The 22,621-nt window shown below is 43.0% G+C and overlaps 1 protein-coding gene across 1 annotated transcript in view; it reads left to right on the top strand.

Moving 5' to 3' along the window:
• The window catches only part of LOC115362143 (interferon-induced protein 44-like), a 69,010-nt gene that overhangs the window by 21,743 nt on the left and 24,646 nt on the right, over window positions 1-22,621 (top strand). The window contains exons 5-8 of the mRNA XM_030055965.1: window positions 12,687-12,885; window positions 18,107-18,256; window positions 18,347-18,518; window positions 18,647-18,747. Coding sequence (XP_029911825.1) covers window positions 12,687-12,885; window positions 18,107-18,256; window positions 18,347-18,518; window positions 18,647-18,747 — 622 coding nt within the window. The remainder of the gene's footprint in view (window positions 1-12,686; window positions 12,886-18,106; window positions 18,257-18,346; window positions 18,519-18,646; window positions 18,748-22,621) is intronic.

The raw sequence follows: 22,621 nt of genomic DNA on the forward strand, positions 1-22,621 counted from the left end.
GGTGCCACATTGAGATTAGTCAGTGTTACCTTGAAAACTGTATTCTTAAAGGACTGAACAGTTTCCTGTTGTGTATCTGCAGGAATTCCCCAGCTGGCTGTCCTCACCAACATTGATTTAGCCTGCCCACTGATCAAGAAAGATCTGAAGAATGTCTATAGGAGCAAGAACCTGAAGGAGACAGTGAGTTTCTACTAGTAATTTTATGATAGATGGTATAGAGATTTTATAATTTTATTCACTGCTCAAAAAAATTAAGGGAACACTTACATCACACATCAGATCTTGATGAATGAATTACTCAAGCTGTTCCTTTTGTTACTTTAAACTTAGATGGAGAAATTCAGTCAGTTGGCTGGAATTCCAATGAACTGCATCTTTCCTGTGAAGAACTACGATGAAGAAATCAACATAAAGGATGATGTTGATTCTCTGATTCTGAGCGTCCTGAGACGGATCATCAGCTCTGGAGAAGACTTCATCAATGACATGGAAACCAAAGGCACTTTCATGTGGCTTTCAGAGATGTGCGTGGTATTGTAGAAATGACATAATCCTGCTGACATGAATGAATGGATTTCCTAACAAAATGAACTCAAAATGCTTTTGTAACAAGATTCTACATGTTGAAGGTACAATTATTTTGTGCTCTTCTGCGTTTTTATTGACTGTAGTGACTGTAGCACCTTTGTCATGTGTTTCATGAGATTCTTTTTGTGAAATTATGTGAAAACTTTCTTTTTGGCTAATCTTGCAATAGCAGGTAAACTGAGAAAAGCTACCTGCCAGAAATATTTGTTACCTATCATAAAACTGCTTTATGTCTTATTTACAGGCTGTGCTTTGAGCTTCATGTTTTATTTGGGATGTCAGTGCTTCTCTTCTACCAAGAACACTGATCTCTGTGACTTTTCTCTTCAGCTTCATGTTTTCTTGTTGGAGGCTTAAGGCTGGAAATATGTCACCATATCTCTAACAACATGTAAAGCAGACGTTTCTTAAAGCAAAAACACAGACGTGTAGAAAGCGCCAGATAGTAGTAAGCAGTTTTGAGTTGATTGGCTGATGTCTCGATAGGTACGGTGGACAGTGAGGGTCACATCAGAACAAGAGAGGCACAGGGATTAAGAAAAAAACGTTTATTTGCCGAAAACAATTTTTTTAAAAGGTGCAACAATTTATGTGCTCAGTGCTCCTGACGGGCTGAAGGGGACACACAGCTGGGACGCAGCAGGGAGTTATTTTTGAACAGGGGCGTCAGACATCAGACTGGGGGGAGAGAGGGCTGCACGTCAACAAGGTGACACCCAAAATCCAAACCTCCAAAAGTGTAAGAAGGTAGTACAAACTGTCCAGTGAAGGAGGACAAAATCCTCACATTTCACCCGTTCACTGGCTCACATGTTTCAGCACAGATCCTTCAGCCCAGCATTTGAGGTTAATATGCTTAGTGAGGCAGTGTATATGTATTATATTATTATATTATATATGTATTATATATGTATTGTATGTATGCAATATACACTACTCACAAAAAGTTAGGGATATTTGGCGTTTGGGTGAAATTTATGGAAAATGTAAAAAGTTCACACTACAGTGATATTATATCATGAAAGTAGGGCATTTAACTAGAAGCATACACTGGTGATTTCCTCATCTCAAACAATTTCTTGAAACAAAAGCCAACAACAGTGGTGGATATACCACAACAAAAAATGTCAGTGTCAATAACTTGTCATGTGCCCTTGAGCATCAATTACAGCTTGACCACGACGTCTCATGCTGTTCACAAGTCGACTTATTGTCTGCTGAGGCATGGCATCCCACTCTTCTTGAAGGGCGGCCCTCAGGACATTGAGGTTCTGGGGTACAGAGCTCCGAGCCTCTACACGGCGACTCAGCTGATCCCATAGGTTTTCTATGGGATTCAGGTCTGAGAAAGTGCAGGCCACTCCATCTGAGGTACCCCAGTCTCCAGCAGCCGTTCCCTAATGATACGACCTCGATGAGCTGGAGCATCAAACACCTGATGTGAATTTTGCCGTTAAACTCCTTGTTAGAGAACAGCAACTTGTGCAAAAAGTACTGAAACATTAAACAGTTGGACATGTGCATTCAAAAGTTTACAGAAGGTCACATTAAGTTCACCTGTAAAGGTTAGAATGCATTTTAGGTTCATCCTGAAATTTCACCCGAAAGCCGAATATCCCTAACTTTTTGTGAGTAGTGTATATACAAGTTCAGGGAGTGTGCACAGCTGTGGCGGCACATTGTCGAGCACAGACAACATCACATCCACAGCCTATGAACCTACACACATCTACAGGTGAAACAACAACACTGAAACAATAAATTGGGAATTTCCCAGTTTGGGATCAATAAAGTAAATCTATCTATCGATCAATAAAGGCTGTTGAGACCAAATCATCTCTGTGAATGGTTCATGTTACTCTCTTAAAGAACGCACATGGAGTCTCTGTAAGCCTTGTTGTGTATTCTTGCTGGTGTCATTATTATTATTATTATTATTATTATTATTATTATTATTATTGGTTTTGTCTTTTTTCATGGCACGGTTTTGTTAGTTTTTGTTCTGTTTTGAAATTTTTTTTGTCTTGTGGCTGTTACTGTGTGTTACTGTGGAGGATTGTGTATTTGTTACATGTTGCCACCACCTATTCATTCCATTTACACTTTACAAAAATAAAAATTAAAAAAAGAAAAAAGGAAATAGAAAGGGGAAAAAGAAAACGAAGAAAAAGAAAAAGGAGAAAAGCAGAAAAGTTTTATACATAAAAACAAAGAAAAAAGCAGGAAGAAAAAGAGAAGAAAAACATAAGAAAAACGTCCCCACTGGGGGGTAGTGGTTGGGTCGAAAGGTCTTTTTTTTTTTTTTTTTTAAAGGCTGTTGAGGAGGAGAAAATGATGAAGTCATTTAAGAAACAACTCAAACACGAAGAGAGAACACCAACATGATGTGAACCATCACCAGCAGGGACCAGTCGACCGGTGGCAGAAGCCAATCTGATAATTATCCCTCGTCTGTGAGCCACAAATCAAACACACCACGTGACGATGAGGATCTTCTAACCAACCATGGAGCAACTTCTTGGGACCTGCCCTGCCCACACCGCCATGGAGGAAGACAAAGAGGCGGGGCAAAGATGGAGGGGGTCCGTCCAGGAAATCCCCAAAATACTTCAGTCGCCCAAAGTTCCCCTTAAGGCTCATTTCTGCTCCTTTACACATGAAAACCAACATCACTGACACACAGTTCATAGTCACTGGATGCAAATATTTCAATTTAAAAAATTAATTTGATTTAAAAATGTATTGTTTTTTTTCCCTGTTTCTCTGCCAAGCAGCCACTCTTCTTGACGTTCAGTCACGTTCTGACGTTCTGTAGTTGTGTTGACTGGTTTGGAGCTGGGGGGGGTGGACACACACAGTTTTGTTCCACCTTGTTTTCTCGTGTTTTAATCAGGGAGGGAAGTTTCTGTCATTTGGTTTTGCTCAGTGACAGTGATCACTTGGCAGTGTGATGTTTGTTATGTTGGCCCTGGTTCACCCTGAAGATACAGAGGCTGTTAATGACCGATGAGCCCAGATGATCCACAGGATGTTTTCCCTTTGGTGTGCAAAGGGAAAGAGCACAGGACAGAAAAGGGGGAAAAATACAAAATAAATGCAAAATAATGAATACTACTGATACTAATCCTGCCTTTGTTTCCACCACCACCACTACTACTAACAGTAATAAGAAGAGCTGAGGGGGGTGTTATATTTATGTTATATATATGTTATATTTGCTGTTTTGTTTCTCCCGCTTTTTTCTCTCTTTCAGTGTCTTTCTCCTTCAGCGTCCTTCTGTTTTGCAGAACATTGCATGTTTTCCTGTTTTCACTTTCTCTTGGTTTTACCTTCATGTTGTGTTGCTCGTTTGTTTCCTGGTGCCATTTTCCTTTCTGATAATTCTGCTCTTGTTGTCTTTCAGAGCAGTCTGTGAGCTCTGTTTTTAAAGGTGCCATACGCATAACGATTATAATTATTATTGTTATATGTTGTGTTTATTTGACCAGACGTCCCTTTCCCCTCTTTTGTTTACACTCTCCTTTAGTTTCACTCTCAGTGTCTCAGTCATTTCATTCTGCAGTGAAACTGAAAGTGAGTCTGGCTGTGACTCGACAGGAAACTGGAGGATTTCTTGTAAGTCATAAGACTTTTCACTGCAGTGTGAGAAGGCAGAGCTACATGATCCACACCCTGCACTCTCTCCCGGCTCGACAGCAGCACAGGTTGGTTTTTTCTCAGTTTGTTCTCCTCAGGTTTTGTAGTAAAACACAGACAGACGTACTGTTGTTTCTATTGTTAGAATTCAGTGTTTTGTCTTCATATTAATGCAGTGATTAATACCTTCAGTCACTGAGGAAATGGGATCATTTCAAACATGAAGAGACACCTGGACACAGCAGATCATTTCTTTAAGCTGCTTCTTTGATTTTCATTTTCAGTGTCGGTGCTGATTTAAAAACTGGTATGGCTTTCATATCTAGAGGTAAGACAAACTCTTTTTAATTCATTTGAATCAGTGACTTTTATTAACTTAGCTTTAAGAGTTTATTTGAATTTCTTAATATTTTTACACCTATTTCTCACAGAATGAAACCAAAACTGCAGATGCTTTTATTTTATTCATAAATTGTCATTATATTGTTGGCTTTAATTAAAGAAACTTTCAGAAATTGTCATGTTGTATCATATATATTCACTTTCTCCAGTGATAATGCACAAAGCCATGATCCTCTCAACTCATTTTGAGCTTAAAGTGTAACAACTTGAAATATTCAACTTTTTCAATCAAGTTATTAAGTCTCAGAGTTATGATTACAGTTTGATTTTAGGCAATGAATAAATTGTTCCATAAGTTGTAATATCTAACTTTTACATGTGTTATTTTCTAGCAGTGCGAGGTTTATTTTCCACACATTCAACCCCACCACCACCACCACCATCTCCTAGTAAGACACAACATTTTAAAACTCAGTGTTGATGAACTGATCACTCAGAGAATGACAAGCGCCTGCATGGTGTCTCTGTGAAACACTGCTGACGTCTTAACCAACATGTGGAATTTGTTTCTCAGCTTTTAGGGAGCCATGGAGGGAAATACCATGGAAGTAAGTACCCAAGTAATGTCTGTGTGGTGCCATGGGTGCTCTTAATGTTGTTTTCTCTTCAAAAACACAGACATTTTGCAACATGATTTATATGTCTCTGCATCAGTGATCATGGTCTAAAATGTTATGTTTTCAGGTTTCAGGTTCATGAACACGATATCTCAGGAATGTCTTGTGGGAATATCTTCAAATTTGGCACAAATGTCCATTTGGACTGAGAGATGAACTGATGTCAAATAGAATGAAATTGAATAATATTCGTTTTTATGTCTCACTATGAGAAGCAAGCCTCGCTGCGACCCTCAGAAGCACTTATTTCATTCTGCCAATCCTGATTGGCTGGTGATAGGTGTCTGTCCGCATCAGGTGGACTTGTGCCACCTACTATACATGATGCGTACGGACAGCATTACGCCATTCAAGATAAGCAACCTCTTCTCACCTGCCCAAGCAAGAAGGGTTGTCTGGTGAGACATCTCACTCATATTATTCAAAGAACCAGGTTATGGATCATAACCTTAAGTTCTTTTTCATAATATTCGTTTCGATGTCTCACTATGGGATGTGGCAGTCCCCATATTGCCAGACAAGCTTATCTAGCGTCCACCAACCTACAGGGGAGAGACTTCCTGTTCCAGTTAGGACTCCACGACCGCGCGTGCCATGCACGGGGCTGAGACAACCAACATGTAAAAGCGGACAAAAGTGAGAGGCGAGGACCAGCTCGCTGCAGCACAAATGGCCTGAACAGACACTCCCCTGAATAAGGCCCAGGATGAGGCCAAGCCACGAGTCGAGTGCGCCCACAGACCTGTGGGGGGCTGTAGACTGTGGCCTGTATAAGCCAAAGTAATAGCCTCCACTACCCAGTGGGAGAGGCGTTGCTTTGTGATAGGTTTCACTTTATGCGGATTAGCCCAGGGAACAAACAACTGGTCACTCAGCCTGAAGCTCCCAGTCTTATCCATGTCTTATCCATCCAGAATTTCCCTGGTTGGGATCAATAAAGTATATCTATCTATCTATCTATGTACATTCGCACAGCACAAACTGGACAAGTGTGCGCGACCGCTGCTCTTCAGGGAAGGCTGCGAACGCCACAAGATCAATAGGAGAACACGAACCAACCACTTTAGGCACAAAGGCTGGGTTAGGCTTCAGTGACATCCGTACATCACCCGGGGCAAACTGAGCGCACGAAGGGTGCGTCGAGAGTGCATGGATATCACTATCTTGTTTTGCCGAGACCAGAGCCAGTAACAACACTGTCTTCAAAGACAGATGTTTCAAGCCTGCCTCCTCCAGTGGTTCAAAAGGAGGGCCCTCCAGCCCCTCCAGAACGACGGCCAAATTCCACGGAGGCACCAGTGGTCTAGATACCGACAGAAGCCTGCGGGCTCCTTTCATGAAACGGCACACCATCAGGTGCTGGCTCGCCGTTTTCTTACCGAATGCCACATGGCAGGCAGCGATAGCTGCCAAATCCACCTTGACTGTGGAAAAGGCTTTCCAACTGTCGATCTGGTCCTGCAAGAACGACAGTGTCACTCCTACCGAACACTGATAAGGAATGTGTCCCTTATGGGATAAGGTTGCTGTCAAAAGATTGTGCACATAAAATTCGTGCACATATTTAAAATGTGTGCATATTAGTCAATAGTTGTGCATAAATAAAAATTTTGTAAATACATTTTAAAAAATTGTAAACTCTTGTTTCAGCCAAATCAATAAAATGTGTGTTTTCTTTGTGAGAATACAACTCATAAAATTACAACTTTACAAAATTACAAATACGGATTGCAATTTTGTATTTGTGTTTTCCTCATTGTGGATACGAATCTGACAGCCGTGACATAAAGGTCAAAACTACGTCATGGGGTCACAGGCATTATGTATCGAGTGGAAGATAACATCGATTAATGGTGCGTTCCATTAACCTCATAGGTCGGAGATAGAGGCCCGCCAGTGTTGTGTATACGACTGGTTTAATGACATAAATAAGGCAAAAGTAAAAATAAATACTATATTATTAGTGCTTTCACTGATGCGCGGAGCTGCCATCTTGGAACGCAACATCAGAAGTTGGAGTTGGTCCGGTTCTACTGACTTTCCGAATGGGAAATCCGACTCAGGAGGGTGTTCTAGTCAGAGATTCCGCCTGGGATTTGTTGGCAGCTCTGGTTTGATCATATAATTTGACAAATTTGATTTTTATTTGTTGCTCTGCTCAGGTAGGTTGCGGGACAACTGAAGCTGACAAAACAAGCTGTTTGTAGCTGTGAGATTATGAACCAATGGTGCGCGGCGCTAGTAGGACCCCAACGTAAACACGCTAACCGGGAGGAAGCAGACTGACACCTCGTCTTATGTACTTCTTGTGTCAAAATCCTACAGTCTGTATATAGAGCTTTTAACCGCATCTGGTGATACGGTTGAAAGCGCAATGGCAACATCTTATGGTCGATACGTGAACACATAGGGGGTGAGAGGTCAGGTGTATTTTCCATCACCTGAACCCCCAAAACCACTGCCAGTCTCTACCTGTCTACATGCTAACAACTTTTACGTGACATGTCACGGAGAAAAGGTCAAAAAACGTTGAACACTTTGTTTTTCCGAAGTCGGAGGAGCACTGGAGGAGACGATGAGCCCGCTCGTTCACCCCCAGGCCGAGGGGAGTGCATCCCCGGAGCCGACCGAGCCGCGGCTCGATGACGAGGCAGAGCCAGTGCCAGTTAGCACGGATGTTAGCACGTCGTCAGAGCAGAAATTACCAGGATAACGCCACCAAGCTGCACCGCTACACGGAATATGGCGGAATTTGACATAATTTGAATGAAATGCTGTTTTTGAGTGCAATATGAACGTATGTCTGCCAAAGGCACAGAAGAGTTCCAGACTACAACAGCGCACTGACATAGATTGTGTAACAAAGCAAAGAGGTGCCACTCTGCTCTATTTTCTATTTTTCTATTTCTATTTTGAAGATATCCAAAAAGTGTAAACATGTATCTAGAAAATCACATTAACGATATTATTTGCCGATAAAATTAATTTCTCATTTGGCATTGCACTTTTCTAGTATGGGAGGAGGGAGGGTGGGGGGTCAGCTCTAGGGACAGTGGAGTTTCACAGTAAAGGGGGGAGAGAGGGGATGACATGCAGCAAATCACCTGAGGCTGGATTCAAGCCCTGATCACTGTGGTTTAGGCCTAAGCCATGTGGTATGTGCTCTACCAGTTGAACTACCGGAACGCACCTGAGATTTTGCTTTTAATTATGGACCAAATTTTTCCAGTTGGATAATAGATGTTTGGGAAATTTGAAATATGATTTCACCATGAAGGCATGGGAATAAAACTGTCTTCATCAAGAATTCACAAAAACACATGGTAAGTACTCTTTAAAGTATGACAGGCTCTGATGTAAGCAGGCTAATGAATAAATTTCAATCTGCTGAATGACTTGTACAGTCACAATGAAGTACCGGTGATCACAATGGAAAATAGACAGGTGACAATGCGAAACGACTCTAACAGTATTGTGCTGTACATTTAAATGCATCTGTTTAGCGTCGCCCTGGTGGCTCACTTGGTGGAGCGCTTGCGGCATGGCTTGGGCCTGGGCTGCGGCCACCCTGGTTTGGGGCCGAACTTGGGCTCTTTGCTGCATGCAAAGAGCCCAAGGCATAAGTCATCTTTTATCAGCCCCACCTGACGCTGTGATCCGCTCACTCTGAAAAGATAATCACGCAATGACTGAGAAAGATATGAAATATAATAGTGGTATAGAATAAAATAGTATAGTAGTAGTATAGTATAACAGAATAATAGTATAAAATCTGAAAGGGCATGCTAAGGGTATGTGTAAAACGTTAACTTGTGTTTTTGCTGGAGCGTAAAAACACTAGGGGGTTAGGTTCAATAGGGTGACATATAGGCTACAGTGATGCAATTTTTCCTAGGGACTTGTGCAATTGAGCAATGTGCAATTTCAGGGTGCACTTTAATTTGATATGATGGGTTCTGGTGCAATATGCATGTTTATGATCCAGAATTCTGTGCAAATTACCTAAGGGACCTATGCAATCAAGCAATGTGCAATTTCACTATGTACTTTACATTTACATGCTGGGTGTCTGTGCAATATACATGTTTCTGATTCTGTGCAATATACCCGAGGAATCATGTAATAACTTATAAATTCACTACACTATTCACTATTCACAACTGCACTTCACTTTACTGTTGAGGTCTGCCCCCTGGTTGCTACACCCCTGCTCCTACTCTTGTGCTTTGTTTTTGGTGTCTTATGTCTTAGTGATAAGCCTTCAGTTCATTACAACAAGGGCTGGCAACTAATATTCTGAAGACCATTAAAACAAGTGGAAAATTACGAGCTTGCGACAAACGCAGTGAACGTTGTTTTTGCGGATTGTCCGTATCCTAGCAACCAAAGCGTCTCAGCTGAAAGGCGCTGCGCCTTCAAAGCGCTCTCACGCGCTCCCAGATGGGCTTTCGGAGAAGCGCCTAGCTTTTGGAGCTGGGACAAGAGGCTTTGGTGGACACCGCCCCCGAACATGCACTGTTTATCTCTGGATATTCAGAGATAAAGACAAAGACAAACATTCATTTCTCCATCGCGGATGCTGATGCTGTTGCATCCCGGTACAGGCAGGATGTGACGTTTGGTCTTTGCGGTGTTTGTCCCGCCCGTCCCGCCCGTCCCGCCCTTCCTCCACTGCGATTGGACGCCTGAGTAAAGGTGACATTGACGAGCGCTACCTAAAGTTTAATATTTAAACCTGGCGACCAGAAGCTAGGCTTCAGTTAAGCTTCATAGCATTTATATACCGTCATTGTGCCATTTGGAGAATTATTTGGCCCTACTTTGCCAGTAATGACAATTCTTCAAATACTGGCCTCAGTAACAAAGCTCCACAGTCCACCAAGCCACATTAAGGTTTTCTAAATGCCCCGTGCCCTACCTGAGCTGCGCTAGAATGATAAAAACACAACCCGACATTTGGAAAAAAAAATGCTTCTTATATCAATGGCCTGACTCCGGCAGGTTTTGGAGTATCCCGTCGGCTCAAAAGACTGATCTGACTGCAATATGACCAACTCAGCAACATTAAATTTAAGCTAGCTCTCAGCTCACGTTAGCTGTAAAGCTAAATGCTAACGGAGCAAAGTTAAATTTCTCCTTTGATTTCATCAAACGTCGATCGCCTGCGGTTCTGCACTGACAAATAAAATGTAATTAACATGATTACACCCCAAGGGGACCTAAAAGTTGTTTAACAAAAAACATTACTAGTTTAAAAAATACATTTCATAGGTCATGCATCTTTATCTTACCTTGCGCTGAAGCGGGATGGAGTCAACTAAATGCTTCCAGCAGCTGTCCGCGGTACAGAGAAATTTGTCGCCCCCTGCTGGTAGTACACTCTCATAGAGGCGTGTCGGTTACACGATTTAGAAAGGAAAACCGTGACATTGATACGCTACAAAAAGTGGCACAGCGTGTGAATTACACGCTTGGCCGAGTACGAGTATTATCTGAGTAATATGAGTCAATATCTGTGCTTGTGATGAATGAAACTCCTCATTGTGTAGCTGACTGTGTCCATGTCGTGTGATAGGCCAGTCATACACAGGGCCCCTCCCCTACACACACACACACACACACAAAGAGAGACAACCTCTCTGTCTCTCACTCAGGTGTGACAGCTGACGTGGCGTCTCTCTTCAGTAGCGGTCAGGTTATTTTCACAGTCACAGAGAGTCACAGTCTTAACACACACACCACATACAGTCTTAACACACAAAGAACTTTATTATTTTTATTTTATTTTGGCTGCATGTGTCACAAGGTTGTACTAGTTTTGGTAAAAATCCCCGGGCCACACCACACAGACACAAAAGGCAGAGATGAACATGGTTTACAATAATTTATTAAGAAATAGATTACGCAATTTAAAAAGTTGAATAAAAATAAAGCCGTGTTCACACCGGACGCGATGAACGCGATGAAATCGCGCGCAACGCCCGAAACGCGCCGCGTGACCATTGAATCATTTATTTCCTCAATCGCGTCTATCGCGCGATGGACGCGTTGATGCGAACCCGCCCTCCTCTCTCCCTCCTTCCTCTCCCTGATGTAGGTGTCCCGCAGACTTTTCCATCTGTGGCGACACACATCCACTGACAAGACGCACACACGTAGCGAGACAGATATGCCGGATTAACGTTACCACTAGCATGGTTAATAGTAAATTACATCCAATAGCTGCATTAGCAACGGACACATATTGCAAAATTTACCGGCACAGGGCGGCCCGGCAGCCCGGCAGCCCGCACAGGGCAGCCCGCACAGGGCAGCCCGGCAGCCGGCACAGGGCAGCCCGGCAGCCCGCACACGGCAGCCCGGCAGCCGGCAGCCGGCACAGGGCAGCCCGGCAGCCCGCACACGGCAGCCCGGCAGCCGGCACAGGGCAGCCCGGCAGCCGGCACAGGGCAGCCCGGCAGCCCGCACACGGCAGCCCGGCAGCCGGCACAGGGCAGCCCGGCAGCCGGCACAGGGCAGCCCGGCAGCCGGCACAGGGCAGCCCGGCAGCCGGCACAGGGCAGCCCGGCAGCCGGCACAGGGCAGCCCGGCAGCCCGCACACGGCAGCCCGGCAGCCCGCACACGGCAGCCGGCACAGGGCAGCCCGGCAGCCGGCACAGGGCAGCCCGGCAGCCCGGCAGCCCGGTAGCCCGCACACGGCAGCCTGGCAGCCGGCACACGGCAGCCTGGCAGCCCGGTAGCCCGCACACGGCAACAATAATATTGTCCTCCATTTTTCGATTTCCTTTGGCAGTTCTTGACACAGGTGACGTAGGAAGAATATCAACACTGATTGGCTATCGCGTCAAAGCATCATGCGATGTCGCGTCAAAAGTTGAAATTTTTCAACTTGCGCGATGAGGCGTTTGACGCGATAAAGCGTCCAACGCGACGCGATGAAGCGTCCAACGCGACGCGATGAAGCGTCAACACGACGCGTGTATCGCGCGAAATATAGCAACTTCTGATCAACCCGTATCAATTTCAGGCTTAAAATAACCTGCCGGTTAAGCCCCAACCATTTCCAGTCAAACCCCACCCACTTCCGGTTTAAGCCCCACCCACCCCTGGTTTAGGCCCCGGACACTCTGAGTACAGATACGGACATGGATAATGTAGATGGTTGAACAGATACAGATGCAGATTCAGATAGTGGTGTACTTGCTCATCCCTTATATCAACCAAGCGAGCAGAAGACTGCAGTCCTCTGTCCTCCTCTGTAAAAATAGCCTCTAAGTGAGGACAGCATGTTTAACACTGGAAATCATTCACTGGAATCATACATGTCAATATAATGATAACTTCCATTTTGCCAAAAAAATATTCTTCAAAGTCTAATTCCTTCAAAGTCTAATCTAATCTAAGCTGATATGATCTGAAGTCTTTTCTTTGTTGAACAGAGACAAAGACAGAGAGCTGCAGTACGTGAAGAATTACAAACCCCACAGAGACGACGTCAAGCATCTGAGATTCCTGCTTCATGGTCCAGTTGGAGCTGGAAAATCCAGTTTCATCAACTCTGTCGAAAGTGCCCTACGAAGCAGAATCACAGGCAGATCTTTGGTCGAGGCAAATGCCAGTGAAAGTTTCACCAAGAGGGTATGAATGCCTTTTATTGTACAGATAACCTAAGCAACAGCCACATCTCTAAAGTTATTGCCCAATCTGTGGATGCTGGAAATCCCGCTGTGCTGGTGCTGCTGGACCTCACAGCGGCCTTTGATACTGCTGACCATGCAGTCCTTGTATCTCCCCTGGAGCAATATGTTGGCATCCGAGGCACCGCTCTTCAGTGGTTTAGGTCATACCTGAAAAATAGGAGCTTCTCTGTTATGATTGGTGACCTCTGCTCTTCACATGCATCCCTCCCTTGTGGAATACCACCAGTGTTGGGACCAATTACTCACAAAACTAATAAGTTACAATTACTAATTACTTCTGTAAAAAAGTAATTTTGATTACTACTCAATTACTGCTGCAGAAGAGTAATTCAATTACTGGGGAAAGTAATTTTTAGGATTACTTTTTTTCTTTTCTTAAATCCTCTTATTAATGCACATATTTTTGCATTGCTGTTGCAGTGTGGACATTGCTGTTAAATTTCATCTATCACTAGCTGGGTTTCCATCCACCTATATTTATTCGCATTTTCAGAAATTGCGAAAAAAAAACTTGGATGGAAACGCCAGAAATTCGAAAAACGGCCGAAAATTCGCAAATAAGTTTTTACGCTTGGAGGGGGTGGATTTCTCAGCGTATCGATAAAAGAAAATGCGACTTTTTGCTGTGGAAACAGGTTTTGCGAATAAACGATGACTGGACCGGATACCACGTCACACTTCTACGCTACAGTCTTATTATTAGTTATTGTTAATATTATTATTAGTCTCTTATTCCTTATTTAGGATGGTTCGGTACGAAGTTAGCGCTGCCAAAATAGTAAGCAGACTTCTCCCAAGAGCCGACAAGTTCAGCAGGAATCTGTCCCTGATCAGCTGTTGAGTGTCAGCTGTGTTTGTTGTTGTTCAGTCGATACACAGACGCTATCTTATAGCGTCATCTCACGGCGCACTCTCCTCAATAATCGCAAAACAAAACTAATGGAAACAGGCATAAATTCGCATTTTCTTTTGCGCATTTTGACAAAATTCGCTAAAAAATTTCGATATATTTGGATGGAAACCCAGCTAATGTCAGTGTTGGGCACGTTACTTTGAAAAAGTAATTCATTACAGTTTAAAGTCGTGATGCCAGCTTGTTCAGGTGGGGAATTGAACCCCCGGTCTTCTGTATGGCAGGTGGAGATACTACCCGCTCTGCTGTCAGGGAACTGTCAGGGAGCTTCTTTTAATTTGTGCTCAGTCATCCTCCATGCATGTTGATAAGTTACGAAAAACTGCAAAGTCCAACCGTTTTGAAAATTGACACACCGTTTTTTCTCCACAAAACGAACATTTTTTGAATAGGATAATAAAATAATCATAATTATTAGTGGTAAGTAACGGCTAGTAACGGCACATTTTATTGTCAGTAACGGTAACGGCGTTGTAACGGGGGAAACAGTAATTTCTTTGATTACTCGTTACTGATAACAGTAACGCCGTTAGTAACGCCATTACTCCCATCACTGGATACCACAGGGATCTATTCTCGGCCCTATTCTGTTTTCTTTGTATATGCTACCTCTGGGTTCAGTTATAAAAAGATACAACCTGTCTTTTCATTTCTATGCTGACGACTTGCAGATATATTTGCCTATAAGACCCAATGAAAACAATGCACTTGCTAAGCTACAGAACTGTATTGCTGATGCAAAGCAGTGGCTGGCACTGAACTTTTTGCACCTGAATGACAGCAAAACTGAATGCATTCTTTTTGGCATGTCACCTTTATCGAGTGTACTCAGCACAAATTCTGGTACTTTGTCCCCCTTTTTTAAACCTTATGTCAGAGGTCGCGTTAACCGGATATTTTCCGTCATTGACGGTTTTTTTTTAAACGGTGACGGAAAAATCTGAAGGCCATCTGTCATTTTGACAGATTGAAATTCACACCCCTGACCACTTGGTGGCAATGACAGGGCTGATAGCAGTCCGGCGCCGTGCCAGATCTCCGGCGTACCGGTGTGAGTGCGAAAAAAAAAAAAAATGAGGGTTCGGCCAGCTTTATCTAACAGACATTTCTCTGGATCCAATAGAAGCACAGCTTTCGTTCTCAGCCACACTAACAATAGGCCTACTAGCCAATCAGAAGTAGGGCTGGGGCGGGACTTGGGTGTTGACAATCAGGCGCTCCATGTGGCGTCGAAAGTGAGCCTCGTTAGCCTTCAGTGACGCACATAGACATATACCCCTATGCATATACCGGTATGTCTATGTGACGCACTGCAACCCACAGGATGGACTGCAGGTTCATGAAGCCCGGGGAAGACAGCAAAGACGTCTCTTACACCAATTATGTCGGCGCCGACAGGATTCAGCATGCGTACTTTACATATCGATATCTCCTAGACCGTTTATGACATACAGAAACTTTTAAAAAATTGTCGTGAACTAGTCCAGTCATTTTATGAAAAAACCTAGGACAAATTGCAAGAGAAGCAAACTCAACTGATTTTGTATCCTCAGTTTGTCCTGAGTGAGGGAAAAAAAAGTCCCAAGAAATCCCACTGGTGGAAAGTTTTGAAAATCACCTATTTATGACCACATATTACCAAAAAACACTGTTTTTAACACACAGGGGAAAGGGGTTCAAAATTTTACTTTCAGATATCACTATAAAAATTCACAATTTGATTACACACACAAAGACAAGAAAAAAAAGTCAATTACAAGTTCTTGGAATTATTCTGTTTACACATGTATATCACACATTATCTGATTTGATATGCGCTAATAAGGAATATAAGGAATAAATGCCAGAACAGATATTTAAACAGTGAATTAAAAGGTTACTATATATATAGTAACCTTTTAATTCACTGTTATATAGTAACCTTTTAATTCAAGGTTGTGTGTTAAAAACAGTGTTTTTTGGTAATATGTGGTCATAAATAGGTGATTTTCAAAACTTTCCACCAATGAGATTTCTTGGGACTTTTTTTCCCTCACTCAGGACAAACTGAGGATACAAAATCAGTTGAGTTTGCTTCTCTTGCAATTTGTCCTAGGTTGACCCCAATTTTGGCCTAAAATTACTGGACTAAACTGGAGAAACGGAGCTTTGCGCCTATATACAGGCCATTACGGTAACTCTGTAGGACTACTGACACTTTGACCGTCCAGTCACAGAAGAGTCCCCGGTGTGTCACTTGTTTGTAATAAGAGCTTCTCATATCTTAACTCCTGAACCAATGGTGCGATCAAAGAAAAATCCGACAGTTTCTGAGAGCAGAGAACCGGAGCTTTCCGATGGTGTGCAAAAGCACTCAGTCATTGCACAATTCTGACAATTCTACAACCATAAAAAGCAAAATAAATCAAGGCGGTTTTAGTTTAATTGCAGGCTTAATAAGAATAAATGGCGATGAGCTTGGATAGAGCAGAATGGGCAATGTGGCAATAGATAGTTACAAGATAGTTAATATTTCAAATAATGTATATATTTTATATGATGAAATTTGCCGCATACAAAATGTCACGGCAGTTGAGTGTCAGAAGTTTCTTTAAATGGATACGGTTTGGATTTTCTGTTCAGCTAACTTTGGACTGAATATTAATTAAAAATTAATGAAAAAGAAATGGTATTGAATATGTCCTTCTTATCATTTAAAAAGATTAAAGTGACTGGTAAAAATAGATTATGACAGGATTTTTATGACCCTGTCAGTCAAAATGACAGACAAAAAAAAAGTCTGGCACGACCTCTGCCTTATGTAAAAAATCTCGGAGTAACATTTGACAGTAGGCTCAAATTTGATAAACAGATAAGTTCTGTTGTTAGAACAAGCTTTTTTCAACTGCGTCTCTTGGCCAAAGTGAAGCCTTTTCTCAGCTGCCACGAGCTTGAGAAGGCAATCCATGCCTTTATCAGTTCGCGACTGGATCACTGTAATGCCCTTTACATTGGCCTCAGCCAGTCCTCAATCTCACGTCTGCAGCTTGTACAGAACGCGGCCACTCGATTTTTAACAGGCACGTCCAGACGTGAACACGTCACCCCTGTACTGTCGTCACTCCACTGGCTTCCAGTTTGTTTTAGAATTGATTTTAAACTTCTAGTGTTTGTCTTTAATGTCGTTAACGGCCTGGCTCCCTCGTACCTGTCAGATATGTTAACCATCTGCAATCATGGCAGGGCGCTACGTTCTTCGAGCCAGCCTTTTTAAATCAAAGCTGAAGACCCACTTTCTTAGATTGGCATTTTAATTACAAGTAGCATAGCTTTGTTTTAGATGCACTTATTGTTTTTTCTGCTCCGTTTTATGCACCTCTGGTAGGCTTAAGTTACCCTGCAGCACCATAGCACTTTCCCTTTGACTGTTTTTATGCACTGTTTTTCCTACGTATTGTTTTTTATGTATTCTGTATTGTTTTTCATGTATTACTTTTATGAACTGTTTTTATGCCTTAGTTGTAAAACACTTTGGGTACTTTTTGGTTATTATAAAGGGCTATAGAAATAAATTTGATTTGATTTGATAAAGTGGAAACCAAGTATAGCTACAGTGCATCACCCAACTGCAGCAGAACCTCAATTATCCAAACCCCTCAGGACGTAAGGTGTTTTCAATAGCTGAAACCTCAGATAATTGAAATATGCACAAAAATGAAATACATTATTAACGTCCCTGCCAAAACTTTTGTGCTACAAATAAACTTTAAAATACAGAACAAACATTTAGGTCTAATAGTAAGATTACAGTTGTTTTTGAGCTCTTTGTGACGATAAGACGCAGCTGTGGTGCTGCACAGACACACACACACACACACACACACACACACACGCACACACACACGCACGCACGCACGAACACACACACACACACACACACACACACACACACAGCAAAATAACCAATGAATACCTGAACGATTTGCTGGAAGACAAAACTTTAACAACACAGTCAGATCAGCAGGATGCTGTGCTGAAGGCTACAGCAGAGTAGGACACAGCTTGGAGTGGGAAGGAGAAAAAAACAAAAATGAAAATGGTCATTGCGGTTGACCAGTTGTTCTGTAACACTGGGGGTTAGATAATCAAGGAGCTACTGTAGTTGCATTATTACAGCAGGGGACATTTTGAAAATTAAAAATACGTCTAAGCCCACCAAACAATAGCATTATCATAACATCAGCACTGTCATCCCTGTGTTTTATAGTATAAAACCTACAAATTCCAAAAAGGACAGCCTGGAGACTTTTACCCTTTTGTCTTCAATGACACTATGGGTCTTGAGATGCAGCACGGAGGAGTCCATCCAAAAGACATCAAACTGGCCATGAAGGGACATGTGAAAGATGGTTACACGGTAAAATTAACACATTACAGCTTTGGATGAAATATTTAATATAAATTCTGTTTACATCATCACTTAAATGGATTTTGCCTTAATTTCTAGTTCCATCCTGGATCTAAACTGTCAGATGACAGTAAGTATTACAACACAGAACCAACTCTAAATGACAAAGTTCATGTTCTGGTGTATGTTGTACCTGCTGACAAAGCAGCTCTACTGACTGAGAGCTGTATGAAGAAGATAAAGGACATCAGAAGGATGGCCTGTGAGCTGGGTAAGAGCAAACATCAGGATGTTCATTAGTTTGTGTGTAAAGCTGTGGTGCCACATTGAGATTAGTCAGTGTTACCTTGAAAACTGTATTCTTAAAGGACTGAACAGTTTCCTGTTGTGTATCTGCAGGAATTCCCCAGCTGGCTGTCCTCACCAGAATTGATTTAGCCTGCCCACTGATCGAGAAGGATCTGAAGAACGTCTATAAGAGCAAGTACCTGAAGGAAATGGTGAGTTTCTACTAGTTATTTTATGATAGATGGTATAGAGATTTTAGAATATTATACACTGCTCAAAAAATTAAGGGAACACTTACATCCAGGGTTCTAAATTAACACCCGCCAACCCACCAAATGCAGGTTAAAAGGAACCCCGGCTATGATGACTTGTAGGCCTTAATAAACCACGATTGTTCTCTTATACTTGAATATGTTATTAGAAACAGATAAAATATGGCCATTGCTTTAAAAATCCACATTGTTTAGTACATATTTTTACTTACGGAGGCAGCCATTATTTTACCTGTGCAATGCACCCTGGGGGCAGTGATGTAAAAAGTTTGCACTAGGGAGAAGAGCACCAGTGGAACAGGTAGAGGAATCTGTATTTTCTGCATTTTTATATTTGACTGTGTTTTCAATAATGAAAATACAGTCAAATATAAAAGTACAGGCTATGTTTGGTCTGCTTGGCTATTATGACCCTGACACACACGCGATCTCGGCCGTCGTACGTGGTCGGCGGTAGCTTTTGCCTATTATTTAGCCTATTATTACTATTATTATTATTACACATGTTGAATCGGCTGCTCGTCGGGGTTTTTCTTTTTCACGTATCCATTTTCCGCCCCGCAATTATCTGCCTCCTCCTCAACCCGCCACCGCCAAAATCTCACTCTGAACTCAGCTCAAAACTTGAGAGCCCTGCTACCTGTTGGTGACCCGGTTCCGATTTGGTAGGCTAGCGCTCTCCCGGTCCTGGAGGCTGACGAGGGCAGCCCATAAGACGTCTCGGTTGATGCAAACTGCATCAAAGTTCCCGTGTGCTGTGATGCACGGCATATCTACAACAATGATCAAACCCGTAAGCATCTTGTCAGTGCGTTTCACTGTCATATCCCCATAATGTTGGCTGTAATGCATGACCGCGGTGGATGCTAAATCTGAAATCATTTTTATGGATCTATATGCTTACTTTGAGCAGCTGCTGACAAAAATCGGAGCTCTCGACAACACACACTCTCTCTCTCGGTTGTCATGGAGATGCAGTTGTTGTACAGACGCCATCGATTTTGCCCCACTCTCGCCTCATCAGGTACGGTTTCTGCTATGGGCAGTGTGGGCAACCGACCAGGGCGCAATCTACTTGGGGGCGCACGAGAAAATAAAAAAAATCGCCAGTTTTCTAGACTACCGTATTGACCCGCACATGCCGCGGCACCGGGGCACCGTCAGTCAGCATCAGGCGGCACCATCACCACCGGCAGGTACCGCGCCCACCCGGTCAGGTCTGCCGGATCTGACAGGTGAGCTGCCTGATGCCGGTCAGTGCCGCGGTCGGCTCGCCTGATGCCAACTGATGGTGCCCCGGTGCCGCAGCTGACTGGTGCCGCGGGAGCGGGGGGGGGGTAGGAGTAGTAAACATTTCGTTTGGGTTCAAACTGAAAAGGCTGGACAGATGACATGTTTGTTGCTGTAAAGTCACAAAAACGGGCCCAGTGGAATAAGCGGACAACCATTTGACGTCACTACCCAGAATGCAGTGCGACGTCAACAACAATGGCGACCTACGAGTGAAATTATAATTTCAAATTTTATAAAAACGAAGACATTTGTAATGTTTTCCGTATCACATTAATATGACTGATACCAACATTAATCTTATAAAGCCTACATGTCATCATAGTCGGGGTTCCTTTTAAGATTCATTTTGGCGGGTGTTAATAAAAACTTACTAGCCAGTTTGGCCGGTGATGCATCATGTCAGTCAGAGCCGCTCTACAGTTCTCGGTCATTTGCCCCGCTGGCAGTACTTCCTTAATTTCCCATGAACACTGCCGCAATGCTACGTGATGACGTATCAGACGCCCACTGGCTGCGCGCAGGCACGCTACAGTAAGTCTCCAGTGTAACTGGCATGAGAAACCATGGAAAAAGGGTTCAACTACCTGGGCAAGAGCGGTAACACTACACAACCTACAAATAGCATAGCAGTGGCGGTTCTGCCCATGTTGCCACCCTAGGCGAAATTACTGCCTTGTGCCCTTCCATGTTACTACTCCATCAGGCGAGCCGGCTGGCATCAGGCGGGCCGGCCACGGCACCGGTCAACTTTTGTTCATATGCGGCTGCAGCAGCACAATGGACAATGACAGACAACATGGTTTATTATTGACTGCGCAATGCAGCCATTCGCCGGTGATCGCGGCATCAGGCGAGCCTACCTACTGGTTTACATATGCAAGTAGGCTACAATACATGTGTATTTGCTTAGACCCCCAATATTAGACAAGGGCGTTTTTTCAGGGCATTTTCAATGGAAAACATGTCGTCTTATATTCGGATGAATACGGTAATAGAAAACTGCTTTGCAGCGCTGATGATTATTATTTTTTTGCACTCGTGCCACCCCCCCACGTGACATGGAAAAAATGCCACTCCGGGCGGCTGCCTGCTAGGCCCATGCCTAAAACCACTACTGCAGCACAGGGCTGGCGGTTTATCGCATGTCCAGGCGGTTGCATGGGTGGCAAGCACATTCATAGTTTCTTCAGAAACTTTACAAAGTCTTGGAAATTACCAAAATGAAAAAAAAAAATTAAATATTTGCACTTTCTGTGTATATTTTTTTGTACACTCTCTGGCCACATGAGGTTGGGCGTTGGCCTGCACCAGGAGGAACCCAGGGCCCACGGCACCAGCATAAGGTCTAAAAATCACTCTGAGGATTTCATCGGCTAACCCTCCAGCAATCAGGGTACCGCTTGCTATGACATGGAGGTCTGTGTGACCAGGGGCAGAGCAGAGATTTTGAAAGTGTGGGGGATCTAGGTTTGGGACATGAGCACCGTAACCTCCTACCTTTGAAATCCGTTCCAGTCTCCACGACATGCCGAATCAAAATGAATGTCATGCAGTAATACTACTACTACTACTACTAATAATAATAATAATAATAATTTATTATTGTTGTTATTGTTATTATTATTATAGGCATATCTTATAAGATACTATATTCACCAGCATTCACATACTATAATCAATCAATCAGTGACTTTCACAAAAATATAAACAATACGTTTTTGAAATTGGCAAGTGCTTCCACATTACAAAATCAATACTCAAAACCAGTAGTATCTTGTAGAAAATACCACAATTACAATAGAGTCAAGTGACTTGTAGAGTAAAGAGTGTAGAGCAAGAAAATAACAAGTAACAGTTTATTTTAAGTGTCTACATATTGGAAACGTGTTGAAAAAATGCTGAAGTAAATGAATACAGTATTTCCAATAATAATAACAAATAATAAATAACAATAATAAAATGAATATGGTCTCTGCAAATGAGGAGCTGAACAGGTCTCTTTTAGAAAGAAGTGTATTGAGTATCTACTCAAAACATCCAAAGGTGTTCCTTCTGTTGTCTTTGTGAGAAACAAACCCTTTGGCAGTTGCCTGCCTGTCCAGCATGTCAAGTTTTTCCTTGTGAATATGGCACACAGCTACACTGTGGAGGCGTGTTTGTGTCGTAGTGCCTCGGAGCCCTGTCTTCAGCCTCCGGAGCCACTGAGCCCTCCCTCTGCTTCAGCTGAAGACACTGGGACAACACAAGTGTTTCAACTTGATCAAAGAGGCCACGGACCTCTGGACACGTCCCCTGAAGAATACCAACCACATCACTGCTTGACTGGAATTTAGACTTGCTCCTGAACATTGCCAGTTGTGTCTTCGGGCATTCTGGATTGAGCTCTGGGTACTTCTGGACAACATCATGTGCCTCTCCAGTTAAGAGGACTTGATCAAGATTTCTGACCATTCTCATTCCTTCCTGCTCAAATTGCTCTCTAATCCCTATATCCACGACATCAGTGACATTGTAAAACTGT

This window comes from Myripristis murdjan, chromosome 7 (genome assembly GCF_902150065.1).
Source record: "Myripristis murdjan chromosome 7, fMyrMur1.1, whole genome shotgun sequence".
Taxonomy (NCBI): Eukaryota; Metazoa; Chordata; class Actinopteri; order Holocentriformes; family Holocentridae; genus Myripristis; species Myripristis murdjan.